Source organism: Rhodnius prolixus, unplaced genomic scaffold (assembly GCF_049639745.1).
Source record: "Rhodnius prolixus isolate KJV_2025 unplaced genomic scaffold, Rpr scaffold_12, whole genome shotgun sequence".
NCBI classification, from domain to species: Eukaryota; Metazoa; Arthropoda; class Insecta; order Hemiptera; family Reduviidae; genus Rhodnius; species Rhodnius prolixus.
The window spans coordinates 1481687-1499478 of record NW_027411635.1 but is presented as its reverse complement, the minus strand read 5'-3'; the positions used below and the strand labels follow the sequence as shown (position 1 = coordinate 1499478).

Below are 17792 nucleotides of genomic sequence, written 5' to 3'. Positions count from 1 at the left end.
AACTGGTTATGAGCTGTATGGTTATGGCCTCTCGGAGCTATGGCTAAAAAAAAAAAAACTCTTCGATCGTTAATATCATGCTGTCTCTGTTAAAGAATCAGACCATTGTCAGAACTTTCCTTATATTATACTTATAAGAATTATAATCTTAAGCACCTCTTAAATAAATTTTTCATAACAATAAATGTTCTGATCTACCAGGTGCGCAGTAATCATGTGGTACTGCAACGTCAAACATTCTGATTCCGTAGAGTTTCAGAACGTATAATTTTACAAATCTACATCTGAATAATATTATGGGCAAATTCAACTCAAAGATATCAATTCAGTACAATCTGAGTGTTTTAGAATTCTTTCTTAAACTACTTAATTGGTTTTCTTTCAACTTAGATAGCTTGCTGATAGTGAAAACAGAAATAAGAATAATGACACTTGATTATTATATGTTGTATTAGAAAAATCATACAACCAACTTAACAGTATAATAAGATAAAAAGTGATTAAAAAAGGAAAAAATTAATTAATAATTTAATTTAGTTCTAAACAGATAAAACAAAAATATTTTTCGTGCATTGCTTGACTTTCCAAAATTAAATGATAATCATGTTGAAGATAACTGCTTCACTCCTCTTCAGTCTGTTCTTCATCTTCCTCTTCATTGTACTCCTCAACAGCCGCTTCCTGAAAATCAAGCAAACACAGCAATTAGATACCACAAATACATAGTAGCCATATAGTTTTCCAATAGGTTTTTAGTAGTCGATGAAAAAAACGACTAAGAAAGAGGAGCTACAACCATAAGCTTGCCTCCAATGTGGTTTGCACAAATCTACCTACCCTTTTCCAATTCCACCATTAAGTACATAGGTACCACCTACATTAAATATTATGGGAAGTAACGCCTTAAGCAACTTCTTAGAAGAATTATTGTACATTTAAGTAGGATGCAGAGATCAGAGAGTGATTATGAGTAAAAAAAAGACTAAAAATAAAGTTACGTCATACTTCTCCATTTTCTTTCTGCATGTTATGTTAAAAGGTGTGATGATTCAACTTTTTTATATTTTCATATACGCACATGAAAATATAAAAAAGTTGATAAAGCATACTTTAATTAGTCACTAAACTAAATTCAAAGTAATAAAACTACAACTTGTATGCAAGTTGTAGTTTTATTACTTTGAATTTAGATTAGTGACTAATTAAAGTATGCCATTTCATAGTAATTATAGTAACTACATATATCAGGGAATAAATTTACATCAAAAGTACGCATTAGTAGCAAAAAACTTGAAAACTTCACCAAGGTCTGTTACATATACCTTATTACTTCAGATGCAAAATTTGGTGATAAATAGGATATTAGTTAAGTTTGTGATACTTTTTATTAGTTAAGCTCAACAAGGTTCAACTTCTTTCAAGTTCGACGGAGGAAAAAACATCCCATTCTTCTTAGCCAGAAACCATCTACATTTAAAGTGGTATGCCCTTCAAAGTGGTTTTAGAGGTAATTTTAACACTCTTTGATCTATACTCAAATGAGTTACCTGATATTGCTGATATTCAGATATCAAGTCGTTCATGTTGGACTCAGCTTCGCTGAACTCCATTTCGTCCATGCCTTCTCCAGTGTACCAATGTAGAAACGCTTTTCGTCTGTACATAGCTGAAAACTGTTCTGAAATTCTTTTAAATAATTCTTGGATTGCTGTTGTATTTCCTGAAAAAATAAAATAAAAAAATTATATTCGTGCTATAAGGTTAATGATTAGGGGAAAGATACCCTCAAGGAATCATGGTAGAAAACAATGGCTCGCGTTTATTATTATTTTTTATAGTACTCCAGGGTATAAAATCACTCCTCTAGAGGTAGTCTAGCGAAGTGGGAGCCGCAGTTTCAAATAACTACTTCCTAAAGCCACCCACTTCTCCCTAAATTGCCCTTTCTAAATGTTTTGAAGGAAGCTCCATAGGATTTTAAGTAGGGGATATTTCCTTCTAACTCTTATTTGCCTAGGCACTACTGCTCTCCTCTATTGCTGTTATAAGCATTATAGCCAAAGTATATTCGAGGACCCTTGCCAAACTTTATGACATTCCTGCTTTTAGAGTTACATTTTAGGTCCATTGACCGGACATGCTTGCTCATATGGCAGGCAAACGAACGTGCTTGGCCTGGTTGATTTCCTAATTGCAAGTATTGTTTTGCTTGACTGAAGAAGACACCGCTTAAAGTCCTTTGCTTTTGCAAAATAGTGACAAGAGACGTGTGTCTCTTGTTGGAGTGCCTAATTACGATTTTTTCGGAGATACTTTTGCATATTATTGAATAACAAGCTCTACTTTTGTCACTAGACTTAAAAAAGATATTCTTATATTTTGCATTTAATAAAGATGTTGGATTGTAATATTTCAGCAAAACGATGAAGTGTATCAGATTTATGGCACAGATAATCAAGTAAAAGAGAAGAAATACTTTTTCTAAAATTTTTCAGATTGGCGGACGATAAGCAAAAAATTTTCCAAAAAAAACGGATTTGGGCACTCCATCTTGTTTACAAGAGCAAGGTTTCTCAATGAGGACCTTGAGCTATACGGTCGCACCACTCAAGCGTCTTTGTGACCTGCGTGCGAGCGTTGGGCTTACGAATGTGCTCTTACCCATCGGATTATGCTGGTTAATCAGGAGAGGTTGTTTGGCCCAGTCTCCCTCGTCTATACTTTATTGTTAGCTTCATATTGGTATGTGAACGTAGGAGAAGACTCAATGGCCTTGCTTAGCTTTGTTATGACTTAGCTAGCAAGGGCTTTTCTTGGAAAACCTAGGTATTCCGGGTTTGAAGACAACGACGGATCGGACGAGTTGGCGGATTAGAGGATTCTCAAGAAGTGTGGTCATGAGTCATGGTTGCCGAAGCGAAACAATTTTGTGACAGATATTAAAAGTTGGAATGGGTAACTATCTCAATCACAGAACACAAGGTTTATAAAAGATATCACAACATGAAAAATAATGTAACATTTTTCTCTGTGTAAGATGAATCCAATATTTTTGGTACGCTTATCATTTGTATATACGTACAGCACTTATAAGAAAAAGATTGCAAGTAGGTACTAAACACTGATTCCAATGCTTAACATTTTGTGCCAAAAGGCAAGAATAAGGAGCTTAATTGTTGAAGTTACTATGAGGAAGTTCGAAACTAAGTGCATCACACTCAATTTTGGCCAGAAATTAGGCTCAGTTTGTTAAGGAGAGATATACTCTCAAGGGATTCCTTGGAGGATAAGGATTTACGTCTGGGAGGGATGTGATGGAAGGATTAGAGCCTCATTGTGCTCGGACCAGAGTCGCTAAGGCATCTCTATGATAATACAAATCGAACATTAAGAAATGATAGTTATTTCTTAAATTCTGAAATTAATGGGAGAAGTACCTACCAATAAAGGTGGAAGACATCTTTAATCCTTTTGGTGGAATGTCACAAACCGCAGTTTTAACATTGTTTGGAATCCATTCAACGAAGTAAGCTGAATTTTTATTCTGAACTGTGCACATTTGTTCATCTACTTCTTTCATAGACATGCGACCCCTACAAATAAATACATTTTATATATATATATAGTAATACAAAAACAAGTAATTATATTTTTACATTTACCCTCTTACAAAGAATCCCTGAGATGCCAACTAAAGTTTTAAAGTAACAGTACTAGGTAGATGAAACTTTTTTCTACATGGCGTGTAAAAAAAATGCTGAAAAAACCAATTTTTTTACTCAGGAGTCCCGAAAATAGATATTTCTGTTGAAATCTAAAATCTGCTTGTTTTCAGCAGATTAAGAAGAGAAAGTAAATATTAAACTTGATGACATTAGATTTCATTTTCTATAGTCCCGATTTAGCTCAAACCAACTATGTATTATTGGTTTCGGTTAACGTCATATTTTTTTTACGGGGAGAAACCTGGGTCGAATTTGGAATGCAGGAGTTAGTTCATTCCAAACCTTAGGATCAAGTTAGAGATTCGGCAGCTGGCACAAAGGCTTTCAACTGATAACTATATTCTGAACATCAATAAAATAACTTTTTAGTGAATGAAATATTTTTTTAAACACACTCTTTAATTATTTCGGTAATTTGTATTATTTAGATTTTTCCAAGTCTAATTATAATAAAATGCGTCACAAAATAATCACCTAAAAATTGCAGCTACTGTGAGATATCTGCCGTGGCGTGGATCACAGGCGACCATCATGTTTTTGGAATCGAACATTTGTTGTGTAAGTTGTGGCACAGTTAGTGAACGATACTGTTGCGACGATCTGGAAGTTAGTGGTGCAAAGCCGGGCAGAAAGAAATGCAATCTAGGAAATGGTACCATATTCACGGCAAGTTTCCTAAGATCAGCGTTTAATTGGCCAGGAAACCTAGAAATAGAAAATTATGGAGAAAAACAGTATACGAAATTTAACGAAACTTTTGTGGGTAAAACTTACTCCATTTGCAACTAAGCTACTATAGTTATAAGTGTAAACATACAAAATTTAGGTATATATTTATGTATAGGAATATTGTAATAATCTGGCTAAAATATATGATGGAATCCACCTTGTCAAGCACTCTGGCTTCTTCTGTCTTTTGAACTATACAAAGAGTTCCCAAGCAAAGTTAAACTGAGCTCTTAGGTTCCTTAAAACTCCTCAAAAATACGTTTAACAGAAATATGTTTAATATCGCGTAGTTTATCCCAGGAAGAGAAATGCGTTGACACCGTTTTTCAGAGATACCATCAACCTTGAATAGGTAGTTGACGACAACAGATGTATTAAGTTAATATTAAGCGCTTCCTAAGTTGAAATGGAATGCTAACATTAAAGAGAAGTCTGTAAAAGAGATCGACACTATTTTAGCCAAACGTCATACATATGGAAGTTATAATTTCCATTGCACCTAAACATAATATGATTTATTTAGATGACCTATTGAATTTAGAAAAAGCTAGTATGATTGGGAATGTTTAAAAATAGAAATATTTGTATAATCTATTAAATATTTTAAGAGGAACAAGTTTCTGAAGAATTAAAAATTATTAGAAATGAATTATTCATTAGAATGAATGAATAAAAATTAGAAATGAATTTTAAAATTTGTTATTTATAAAGAAATTGCATAATGGAAGTTTGTTAAATTGAAACTGGTTAAGGATGTTAAAGATTTCTGGAAGTTATTAGATTTTTATTAGTTTAGTAACAAGGTGAATACGCCGAACTTTTAGCTTTTTTTAAGTAAGTAAGTAATGAACCAAATAACCAAGACAAAAATTTAAATTGTGCGGCCTGCAGTAATGTGCTGATATCTAATAAAAGCAGATGTTCATGACGATGTATTAATGTACGACATAAACACATGAAACATAAATTAGACTGATAAGCTTGGCAGTGTATCTAGTTAAGGTTTTTCTTTGCTTTTCCTGACAAATATCTGTAGTGTCTAAATTATAAATTATCAATTTAAACTTTTATTCAGCAGATTTGTCTTAACTGTCCTGCAAAATTTTACCTTAGACAGGTAGTAACACCAGACATTGTCAGCGATACAAGATGATTTAAATCTCCATAGGTAGGATTTGGCAACTTCAAAGTTCTAAAACAGATATCATACAGAGCTTCATTGTCAATACAATAAGATTCATCCGTATTCTCCACTAATTGGTGTACGGATAAGGTTGCGTTATACGGTTCAACTACGGTATCTGAAACTTTTGGCGAAGGCATTACAGAGTATGTGTTTACAATTCTGTCTGGATATTCTTCTCGGATTTTAGATATTAATAGTGTGCCTAATCCGGATCCAGTTCCTCCTCCTAAACTGTGTGTCAGCTGGAATCCCTGAAAACAAAATAAATTTTGAGATTATGAAAACAGTGAAAACCTCAGCATTATGGAACTCCTAAAAAAAAAATGGCGATGAATCCTTCATTTTTTAAAATAGTTTTTTAGTAAAAAGATATAATGAATTCACTTACAGTGACTCCCATTAATATTGGGACAGTACATACAGAAGTTAAAAATTGACGAAAATTAAAAGTGGCACCCATTTATTCAAATTTTTATAAATTCATTTCATTTTATAATTACTATTAATTAAATAAAAACTATTTAAATAAGTACATAAAAATGTTTTGGTAGATTAAAAAAAATATATATAATAATAAGTGCAAATTCTACCTCTCATAAGTATTGGGACACTATTATAATTTATAGTTTGTCCAAGGTTTTGCCCGAATATTTATACAATTTGTAAATATTTACCTTAAGCATATATTCAATATGAAATTAATAATTGTATTAGTTTATATAAATCAAGCCAGGTATAACATGTCGCGCAAAAATACAAATACAACGATTGAACAAAGAAAAATTGTAATTTCTTTGCACAAAGACAATAAAAAGTGTTAGAGAGACAGAAAAACTGATCGGACCTAAAACATCTACTGCGTGGAACATCATTCAGCGTTACCAAAAAGAAAAAAGAATTGTTTCAACCCCACAAAAAGGCCGTCCTCAACTGCTCTCTGAGAGAGAGCAGCGTTATATATTAAAAGAATTAAAAAAGATCACCGACTTAGTGCTCCAAAACTTCAATGTGAAATTTTTGACATGTTCAGAGAGCAAAAAAGGAGCATAAACAGTTCGGAGAGTGCTAAGAAAACTCCACTATCATAGTAGAGTAGCCTGGAAGAATCCTTTTGTCAGTAAGATAAATCGTGTTAAGAGAGTGAAATTTGCCGAAAAATATTTCAATGTAAATAGTGACTTTTGGAATGATATACTCTAGCGATGAATCAAAATTTAATGTTTTCCAGTCAGATGGAAGGGTTATGGTCTGGAGGAAAGCGAATGCTGAACTCGAAAAGAAGAATTTACAGCCAACTTTAAAGGGTTTTAAAGCTGCACCTCCGGGTGGAGGTGGGTCAGTTCTGGTTTGGGGCTGGATGTCCGCATCAGGATTTGGAGAATTAGTGTTTATTGATGGAATGATGCACAAAATGGTTTATAGTAATATATTAAAATATAATTTGAAAAAAGTGCCCAAACATTTGGTATTTTAGGGTCTTCTAAATTCTACCAAGACAACGACCCCAAACCTACGGCTTGGGTGATACGTCAGTGACTGTTATATAATTGCCCAAAGTTTTCCAAACCTCTCCGCAGTCACCAGATCTTAATCCCATTGAACATTTATGGCAATATTTAGCCAGTGTTTTAAGTAAACGAGTAATATCTAACAAAAATGAATTAAAACGATGTTTCCTGGAAGAATGGGAAAAAAACACCACCTGAATTAATCAAAAACTTGTTTCACCTATGCCTGATCGTTTGAGGGCTATTGTAAGTCAAAAAGCAATTATTAAATTTTTACCAACCAATTATTAAATAGTAGGAGATTTTAAATATTGAACGTTTAAACTCTAGCACTTCTGGTGTCCCAATATTTTTGAGAGCCTTATTTTACACTTGTTCAAAAAGTGCTACCTAACAGTTTGGAATTTCATCGATTTATACTTATATATAATTTCCACAGATGTTGCTAATGTAATTTAAAAAAAAAAAAAATCCAAACTTTTGTATGTTGTTTTCATTTTCCTTTTAAATCATTTTGTAATAGGTGTCCCAATATTAATGAGAGTCACTGTATATTTCTCGTTCTCTTCTTGACCTAAACATTCAGATGTCATTTAACATATTAGTACAAACTAATTAAAATGAAAGCTTCAATAAAGTTTGCACAATGATTCTCAAAACTAGACAGTCTTCGAAGTTTTAGTTAGTACATAGGAGTTAACTTCCACACAAAAATTTAGAGTTAACCATTTAAAATTTTAGTGATTAGGAAGTCCATTCTTAATCAGAATCAAGTTTTCACAAAGTGACGAATTCAAAAATGTTTCTTAAATGAGGTATCTTAATTCAAAAATTCAAAAAAAGAACATTGCAGGCAAAGTAAAGCAGATCTTCTTCGCACTGTCTCAATTCACACAAAACCAACATTCTAAGAAGAGAGGAAAAAACTGAATGAAATACAACTTTTAAGGGCATTCGTTTTTAAATAAAATGTCCACACATCCAGCTAACTTTAGTTTAAAAAGGAAGGGATGGCAGATTACCTAAAGAGACAGCTGATAGTGCTGCCATCTTCAAAACAATTGTCCTACTCAAAAAGATTTTCGTCTTGAACTTGATATTTTCAAACTGTGTGTGCACAGCCTATTTGCGAATGTCACTGCGACTCTTGAGTTTACAATTGTATCCACATCGGCATTTTCAAACTTTGATTTTAGATTAAATTAAAGCTTTAACGCGAAAGATTTGGGGGACATTTTCAGATAGTGAACCTTCCTTAATGAATTATCAGCGAAACAAGTAAATATTATCAGCTAACTTCGAACCAAAATAAAAAGAATACACAAAGGATATAAAACAGTATGAACACATTCAAGGATTACTATGAAATAAGAACTGTACCCCGAATGAATGGCTTGTAAGGAAAATGAATTACCAACTAATGTACTAACCTGCAAGCAGTCACAATTTTCTGCTTCCTTGCGTACCACGTCTAGAACTGAATCAACCAGTTCTGCTCCTTCAGTGTAGTGTCCTTTAGCCCAATTGTTCCCTGCACCAGACTGTCCGAATACAAAATTATCCGGCCGGAACAGTTGGCCATAGGGTCCAGAACGGACTGAGTCCATGGTGCCTGGCTCCAAATCCAAAAGTATCGCTCGAGGTACATATTTAGTGGTCTCTCCACGTGCTGCGAAAATAAAAGAGCCATGATTTATCAAATGGGAAAAAATATTTTTTTATATTCTCACACCCAGTAGCGGATTACCTCAGTAACACGAGACACGCTTCTAGAGCCTCTTAAATTAAGGAATCCTCAACAATCTCAGGTTTAAAAACAGCAAAAAAAAACCCGTAAGTTCATTTTAAATGAACCTTCATTCATCTTTATTACCGATATTGAAAAAATTTTTAATTCAACATTAAAATTTAATAAACTATTTCTAAATTTAAAAGTCTTTTGAGCTTTCTTGTAATTTGTTCCTAATTAGTTTAGAATAGTTTTAAACTGTCTCCAAAAACAAATCTAAGTAGGTTGACCGAAACAGCTAATACCATATTTTCTGCAAATTTTCTCTCTTAACTCTTTGAGGCACACGATTTTAAAGAAAATAAAAGCCCAGTTGCACAGAATTTCTTTTATTATAAAAAAATGGAAATAAACATTCATTTCCATTATTTTCCATATGTAATCATCCCTCTCAAATAATCATCACTCTCAAAATAAGAAAAAAAGAAAAGAAAAAATTAATAACATTTCAATAGTCCTTTTTTAGTGTGGGACACTGGTATTGTATAATACCAATATGCAACTAATGCTTTATATGATGTTCATTCAAACACAACTTTTTACCAAAACAAAGCGGAACTTCGCAGACAGTAAGTACATCACTGTCCTTCAGCGCACTGTTCCTTGAAATGTTTAAGTTCCATGTTTTGACCCAACTGTTTATAAACAATATATGAATTAACAACACTGCATCCAAATAATAGAACAGTATGCGGTGCCACCATTTTTTACTATCTGTCAAGTTTATAATAAATATACAAATTTTTTCACATATTTACGCATTGGTGCATAGCACTGCCAACTGAATGAAAAACTTTAAATAACATATTAAGCTGTATGTATGAATAACTTCAACTTTTCGTCGAGGTGGGTTAAAATATATCTCACCATGCAGCAAAAGCTAAACAAAAGGTGGGACAGTTTTTAACCCACCTAGCCGCAAAGAGTTAAGATACAAATGGTTCTGTTTAAATTTGGTTCACAAATGGTACTTCTATTTAAATCTTAATAAAAACAAAATGAAAACAATGATTTTAAAAAGCATTTAAAGGAAACAGGAATATCGGAGTTTGTGACAAGTGTTGTTTTATAGTGGTGTTTTTATAGTGAAATCATGCCAAGTAAATATTTGGTAAAAGTTCTCAGTTTAAATGAAATGTGGCCATATAAATTGCAATAAGAAAAGGCGGTGTGAGTATGCACTCCAAAACTGGTTATCAATGTTTTTGATAGATTTTCCGACGCGAAGAAAGGAGACCAAGACGGGGTCAATCACTTGGCGCAGTGTAGCACTAAGGCGTGACGGACTAATTCAGCCATTCCTTCTACCGTAGCGAATAGTTCTTTAACACTCCACTGTAAATCTATTCATTATTTTAATATCTAAAAATAAATAAATTATTATTCAATAATATTATTATTATTTAAAATATGCCCGTAACTTAGGATGTGTACTAATTGCACAAAACCAGAATACTCACATGTAGCTTCATTGTAGTAGACGCTAATTCTTTCCAGCTGGAGATCGGAAGTTCCTTGGTAAAGACCGTCGGTGCCGATTCCATGCTCTTCGGATATCACCTGCCAAAACTGTTAAAAATTTTACATAAATTTATTTACATTTAATCAGCTGCTCTCTGTTAGCTATTACTGAAGTATGAACTTATATTATTGCATTAACATGCATTCGGCTATAAAAAAAATCGCTTGTAACAGTTATTAATCTGGGCATTAGCCAAATTTTGGAATAACGAACAACGAATCAATTTTGATTAATTAATCCAACTGTTCTAAGTGCTGAATAACTTATTAAACCGCTTTACTACCAAATCTAAAAGAAAAGATTCTTAAAGACGTACAAAACTACTTTTCAGTCACAATGAACCTATTTTATTTTCCTCATTTTGTAAACCCACTTTAAAATAACCAAATTTTGATTAATTTTTTATCACATCAATCACTATTGAAAACTAAAACTTAACAACATGACCCTATCGAAAGGGTTTAGATCATGGTTATTGCATAGAATTCTCACGCGCACATCCCATGTTGTGAACCAGCTGCCAGCTTTAGCTTTTTCTCTTTCCAGTAGCTTCTTACAGCTCACAGCTCACTGTACGATGATGGATAGCGTTGTCCGTAACGAGATAACACTTCTGGAAACCGGAATTGCTCTGAAAAAGGCTCCAGGTGCCAATGACCAGATGTTGACGCGCCCTTAATTTTTTAAAAAGAAAGAAGACTCTAACCATGTTGCGAAACATAAATTTTGGGCGAAGACATGAATTTTTTGAAGTTGGTACAAACATTTTCTTCATGAAGCTCTAACTTTCGTTTTAAAATTTAAATCCATTTGATTTATAACTGGTTAAAGTGCATTATACATACTTAAAAGTCTCGTTCTCTTCATGACCTAAACAATATCACCGGGACAAACTACAAATACGTAGCTATTGTACAACAGCATAAGTTATTCATTTATGATGCCGATCCGCACTGCTGGGTATTTGCCATTAAATGGATAGCTATCCTTTAATTACACTAATGGTTATATTATTGATATACAGGTAAGTAACATATAAGTTAATTAAAAAAATAAAGCATTGAAAATATCCTAATTTATAGTACATAAAAATACAAAACTTTGCCTAACATTAAATTAAGTACCGTTTAAAATAAAGTTTATCACCTATTGTTTAGTTTTAGAATTTTTTAAAATAGAGGGAATAATCAAGAGTTTCAGGAAATTATTTCCTATATAGGTCACCATTTCCGAGATATCCCTGTTATATTAAATCCGCCGGAACTTGACCTGAACGGCGATTAAAGTCCGCGGCGATATAGATGTACCTTCGGTCATCCACAGCCAGTGTCCTTGGGGCAGACTTCAATCTTCAATATAGTCAAACGCCTCGGGAATTGATAAATCTGCCTACACAACAAGGAGATTAGGAAGGCCAAGAGGAATAATTTCAGGGAATTTCGCGAGGAAATGCTAGCTCCACGTCAGCAAGGAGAAAAGATTGCATAAAGCAATGACTAGGCGTGGCTTGAGGGAAACATTAATTAAAACAGTTCGTTAAGCAAGGTTTACGATCTGAAAATATCCTCTATATCCTTCGTGTACAGGCATTAATTTAACCTGAAATTACAGTTTAAAAAAGCGATCAACTATAACCGAAATATATAATACAGTCTATTCAGACTATATCCTCAGAAAAACTGTAACCTCAGACTTGCCAATTAAAGTGCATCGCCAATACTTTTCACACTTGTACCATCCAAATAACCTCGAGTAGTCTAAATGCACCTTTAAAAACCTTTCTTAAAGTTCCACGCCAGTAAAAAAGTGAGGTTCCGAAAACATTGTTACTTTAAAGAAAATTTCTCAATTGGAATGTAAGAATTATAATTGATTATTTTTGTGGTCTCGTTTATTGGAGCGGGGAAGCACAGAAAGACATCAAGTTTAAATAATTCTTAGTATAAATTGATTCAGTTATTAGTAATCGATAATCAGGTTAATGGGACAGGGGCATTACTGTTTTAAGTTTCATATTAAATATTTCGAACAGTGCGTTCACTGGCCACGAATATCAACAATACCATACACTTATCTAAAACTAAGTTTTTACAGGATGTGAACACTCATACGACTTTCTATTATTGCAATTCTCGAAGATCTAACTTGTATATTTTCTTTAAACCACGACTTCTTAGTTAAAGTTGAGTTAGTCACTCTTGATGGGAGCGTTCTAGGTTCACTACTAGATTAAAAATATGCCTTCATCCGCAGTACATGATAATGTAGTAGATTTTAGCCATCATTGCTCACTTGTTTAAGAAACAGAATAAAAATGCTTAATTTCTACATTATTTACGTTGAACAAAGAAACATTTTAGATCGTTCAATTTTTACAAAACTCTTCCCTGTTGTAATTTTAATGAAATGTGTAGTCCTCCCTATCACTTGTACAGGGTGTACCCGGAGAAGAGGTCGAAACTTCGGGAGGAGGTGTTTCAGCAGCTCAAATGCAACAAAAAATATTCTATTCTCTTTGACCCGATTCTCAATATTGTCCAAGATATTTTGCATTTTTAACTTTTCCGTTGATATTCGCGTTTTCCACCATAAAAACTTTTCTATCCTTTATCCTACAATAAATCTGCTTATTCCAAACGAAAGAGCATTAAATTTCCTATAAATATGCTTAACCCGGAGACTCAAAACGTTTCTTATAAACAATGAAATTTTTACTTTAATGTCTAAAAAATTCGTTTTCGATGATTTTTATTAAAATTTTCAACTATATTTTTTCAATGAATTATGAATCAAGGAGTCACCCAATTACAGAAAAAGTTGTGCATTTATTGAGGTTCAAGACCATATGGTTTTTTAAAAATTTACACTACCCCGAACAGAGAGGTGTAAATGCAGAAAACTGGGAAGTTTCGTAACCGACTTTTCACTGATATCAAATTATTCATTTACTCGTATGTCAGCTTTTGAAGAAGGAACAAAAAAGATAGTAACCATTTTAGTTTTGAACAATTATTATTTAATAAAACGGAAGTAAAAAATACAGTAGCAATAAAACACAGTAGTTATAAAATACAAGAGGTAGGTAGCTACCTAAAATTGCTACAAAAGTGTTCGAATTATTCAAACAAGGAAGTGGGAAAGAATTGTGGCAAATTTTTAGTTTCTTGACTACAATTGTAGTCTCAGGCGAATGGCTAGTTATGAATTTTGTTTATCTTCCTCCAGTATTTACGGACCATTCCCTTGACTTTTATGTGCATCCATTATTTGATGGCTGCACTAGTAAAGCGTTTTACATTGTCGTAAAAAGGTTCGGTTCTGCTAGGGCCTGAAAGGAACACATTTCATAAATGCCTGCTTACTTAGTCAAGGAAGATTTTAAATACCTATCAATTTTCCTGAGGCAGTCGCGCGCCAGCCTTCAACGACGACTATACATATAATGTATGTGTTTAATTTTAAGTTGCATTAAAAACAGCTTGAATTTAAAATTGAAAGAAATTCAAGATAAAAACTAATTTCTTGCGGCGTTAAAGAAAAGATATCTGAGATGCATTTCAGTCACCGGCTAAAACACTTAAGATATTGTAGTTTACTTCAGAAGCGGTTACATGAGCTAGGTTAAAAATAGTACTTTATACAGTAGACTGAAGTAAACTTAAAAATAGAAGATACACTTGTGGAATTCTATGTCTGGACAGATTCCAGTCTCTAATTAACTTTCGGCTCCATTGTCAGGAAGAATTGGACTTGGAGTAAAGCCGGCAAAGCAATACCGCTTTTATGAGAAACTTTTTTTACTTACTATCATCTCATTAGATAGTTTAATTCGAATTCAAAATTAATGAGCAATGTAAAATTATAAAATGTTTTTATTTGATATATATATGTGCCACCAAACCAGAAAAAGTTTTGATAAAAATCTACTTGATCTACTGATGTACGATAAATTACTCATATAAACCAGGACATGCTCTTTATTTTAATGAAAATTTGAGATTTTTTAGAAAAAAAAAATTGTTTAATGATAGTTAAGTGTTTTTCAACAGAACTCTTTTTCGTGTGGTTTTTAACGATCAACAACCATTTACAATCGTCCTTGCAGATAGTTTTAAATTAACATCAGGCGTATCACTCACTAGACTTTTTTTTACTGTTATTCACTAAATAAAAGTTTTTGAATCTTAGAATTTGTACCAAAAAAGCTAACTGACTTTAACAATATACACAATGATTTTTTTTTTTATTGAAAGAACACAGACGCTACAGATTCCCTAGAACCACAATAGAATTCTTGTCTGAAAAAAGGTTTTAACTGAAATGGTAGGCTTAACTCCTATTGAAATTAAACCTTTCAGCGTTCGGCAACCGTATGGCAACAATTACAAAAAACTGAAAGAAGCCGAGTTTTACATCTTCTAACTCGTAATTTTGGCTACACATTATTAGTTGTAAATTAATACCATTCAATTTTGGAACAATAAACAAAATTTTAGAGGAAAGTAAATAAAAGTAATGGAGCTATTTTTAATTAGTAAAAAGAAAATCATTGGAAAATTAATTTAAAAACCATTAAAAACTGAAAAATAAAGCAAAGAGCCTTTCTGATCAAGCCTGTTCATTAATTTGAGAATTTCATCAACTCTTTTAATCGCCCTTAACAGAATATAAGCGACAGGACAGTATATTTTACTGATATTAACCTTACAGATACGCTCAACTATCCCTAAGACAAGATAAAATTAAATCTAATCAGAAAACTATTTTAACGAATAGTTATGGTGCTACTTGCGAGCAATATGTCTCAGTAAAATGAGAAATTTTTATCTTCGAAATTTTAGCAAAAACCCTCCTTAACAGTAGCTTATTGATTAACAATCGGAGTGGTTAAAAGCCAAATCCACGACTGACTAACACGATTAAGTGTAGTACCCAAAAAGATACAAGTTTTTTTTGTAAAATTAGACGTCTGTAAACTGTTAAATTTTATGTTTAATTGGATGAGTGTACATGATAATGAGATAGAGTTTTAACAGTGGGGGTCACAATAAGCAAATAGTTGTACGCATTAACGATCTTTGCATGACCTAGTGTAAATTATGTGAGTTTTAGGGGCTGGTGGAGAAAATTTTGTTTGAGTTACCCGCAGGGACGCCTGGCTCCATCTGGAAGTGGTTAGTCCACTTTTCCTTCAGGGTTTTTTATAAAGTGTAGTAAAGGTTATTTTTTCAGACAGACTTCAACGTACAACTAATCAATTGGGTGTCGTAGATAAATGCGACCAGCAGTCGTACTCTACCATAAATGTTTTCTATTAATCATTAAACAAAAGTCCTAGACCGGGAAAGAACCCAACACCACAATTCATCTTATCTTTGCGGATCCGACCACTAACCGCTAGGCTATCGTGGCGCCTCTTTATGTAAGTAGTAGAACCTTACATTTAAAAGAAGATTTACAGGAAAGTATACTAAATCCTCTCTCCCTTATTCGATTTTTCACAGAGAAAAATTTAAAATAAAAGTTACAAATGGTCAATGATAACATCTAGTTAAAATAAATCGTAGGAGCTAAATTCCAGGGAATTTTAACAAAACTGAATACTTGATTGAGTGAATTATTTTTTTCGGTTTGACAATATTTGACAAAAATTAAGATTTAAGTCGCGTCCCATGTACTCACCTCAAGGGAAATATCAAAATTGAACTTACTGCGATCTTTGGTTTTTGAGTTACATTGGGCGCATACTGTAACATAATGATCAATTAATAAAAATAATTTTTTCGTACCTAGGGAACTCAAAATAGTAATTTTAGCCAAAACTAAATCACTAATCTGTCTGATTACAATACTTATCGTTGAATTTCATGTGGCACCAAAAAATGAATACCAAATTTAGCAGGGCAATTTTTTTTGTTTTCAAATACTTCAAATAGGGACCTCAAAATGTGTAATTCTGTGAAAAATTATGCACGGTAAATGTTTTTTTTTTTCTTGAATATTGAAAATTGTAGTAAAAGTTGTGTGATGTTAAAAGAAATAAGATTACCCTCGCTCCGATCTGGTTACCGCATTGTCCGGCCTGTACGTGAACTATTTCCCTCATGGTGTTAAATTGTTGTACTACTGTGCCGAACTGAAGATGTACTGTAGAGGATCTGCTTGAGTAAGGCCCCGATACCAGCAAGTAGTAGGGATAGTCTCCGCGCAATCATTTACTGTGTGTTCAAGATTCCGTGTCTGACTTTCTTCACTACCGCAACTCCCTCCACCCGCACATTCGCGCGGCTATTCTAACTACATTTTCCAAAGTTTTCATTTACCCTTTTTTTACTTTCTTTTGCCCAGTGTAATGAAAAGTATTAAAATCGTTCAATTGAGCTTCCACAAGAAATGAATTATCTCAAAAATTTTTACATTTTCCCGATAAGTACTGATAAAATATTATGGGTCAGGCATAATATCAGCCACTGATTGCGGGTACACATTCGTACAGAAACATTTGACAAATACTTTTTGAGAAAATTACTTTTGAATAGTAACATTAATGTTACTATTAATGTATTAATACTAGAGCCAGAATTAGTTTCACAGATTTGTTTGTGTGCATACATACTAAAAAAAAAACTCAAACTTCCAATTCGATATTTCGCTTTGGTGTACATCATGATACACGATAACAAGAGCGACTTTAGTAAAATATTTTTAATATTTTTTGTTTTTTTTCGAAAATAGTTCTTGGGAGTATTCTTTTCATCTTTCTAGTGTACCTATTGCGCATAATTAGTGCTAAATCTTTTATAACTTGCGATTAAAGACATTGCTTGAAGAGGGGCTTCGAAACCAGCTCACCCACCCTTAATCACATTTTTCCGATAAGTACTTATAAAATATTATGGTTCAGGCATAATATCATCCACTGATTGCGGGTACACATTCGTACCGAAACATTTGACAAATACTTTTTGAGAAAATTACGTAATTTATATGACGGTCTATATATGTAACTAGAACAAAGTTAAAAATATTTTCCAGTTTTACTCGAATTTCTTAAGTATTGCCCTGAACCGTTCAAATTTTGCATATGCCATAAAACTGAATGAAATATTTATTCTTCAGATGGATTGTAGTTCTCTAGGAACTGTAACATTTAGATTGCTTCTAAATTGCCGTCAGTACAGTGTGATTCTGATCTTCCACCTACACCGTATTATAAAACAGTAAATATATCGCTTACTTCTGAAATGTTAATTTAAGATGGTTAGGGGCGAATCTAATTTAGTAAACCCTTATACAACTGTCCTACCGGACAGTTTTAAACTAGTACCCAAGC

At 33.0% G+C, this 17792-nt stretch overlaps 1 protein-coding gene across 1 annotated transcript; it reads right to left on the bottom strand.

Moving 5' to 3' along the window:
• Positions 1-426: 426 nt before the first annotated feature.
• On the bottom strand, positions 427-16668 carry LOC141461584 (tubulin beta-2 chain-like). Its single transcript, XM_074142710.1, has 8 exons — positions 16509-16668; positions 10398-10506; positions 8579-8817; positions 5563-5891; positions 4200-4430; positions 3442-3593; positions 1548-1720; positions 427-681 (listed from the first exon to the last, which is right to left on the bottom strand). The coding sequence occupies exons 1-8, from the start codon at positions 16563-16565 to the stop codon at positions 622-624; spliced, it is 1350 nt and encodes a 449-aa protein (XP_073998811.1). The 5' UTR covers positions 16566-16668; the 3' UTR covers positions 427-621.
• Positions 16669-17792: the final 1124 nt, after the last annotated feature.

Coding starts and splice junctions, on each gene's coding strand:
- LOC141461584 (XM_074142710.1), bottom strand. CDS start 16,565: ATGAGGGAAATAGTTCACGTACAGGCCGGACAATGCGGTAACCAGATC. Junction 3,594..4,199: donor ACAGTAGCTGCAATTTTTAG/GTGATTATTTTG, acceptor ATTTATTTGTAG/GGGTCGCATGTCTATGAAAG. Junction 1,721..3,441: donor GATGTCTTCCACCTTTATTG/GTAGGTACTTCT, acceptor TTATTTTTTCAG/GAAATACAACAGCAATCCAA.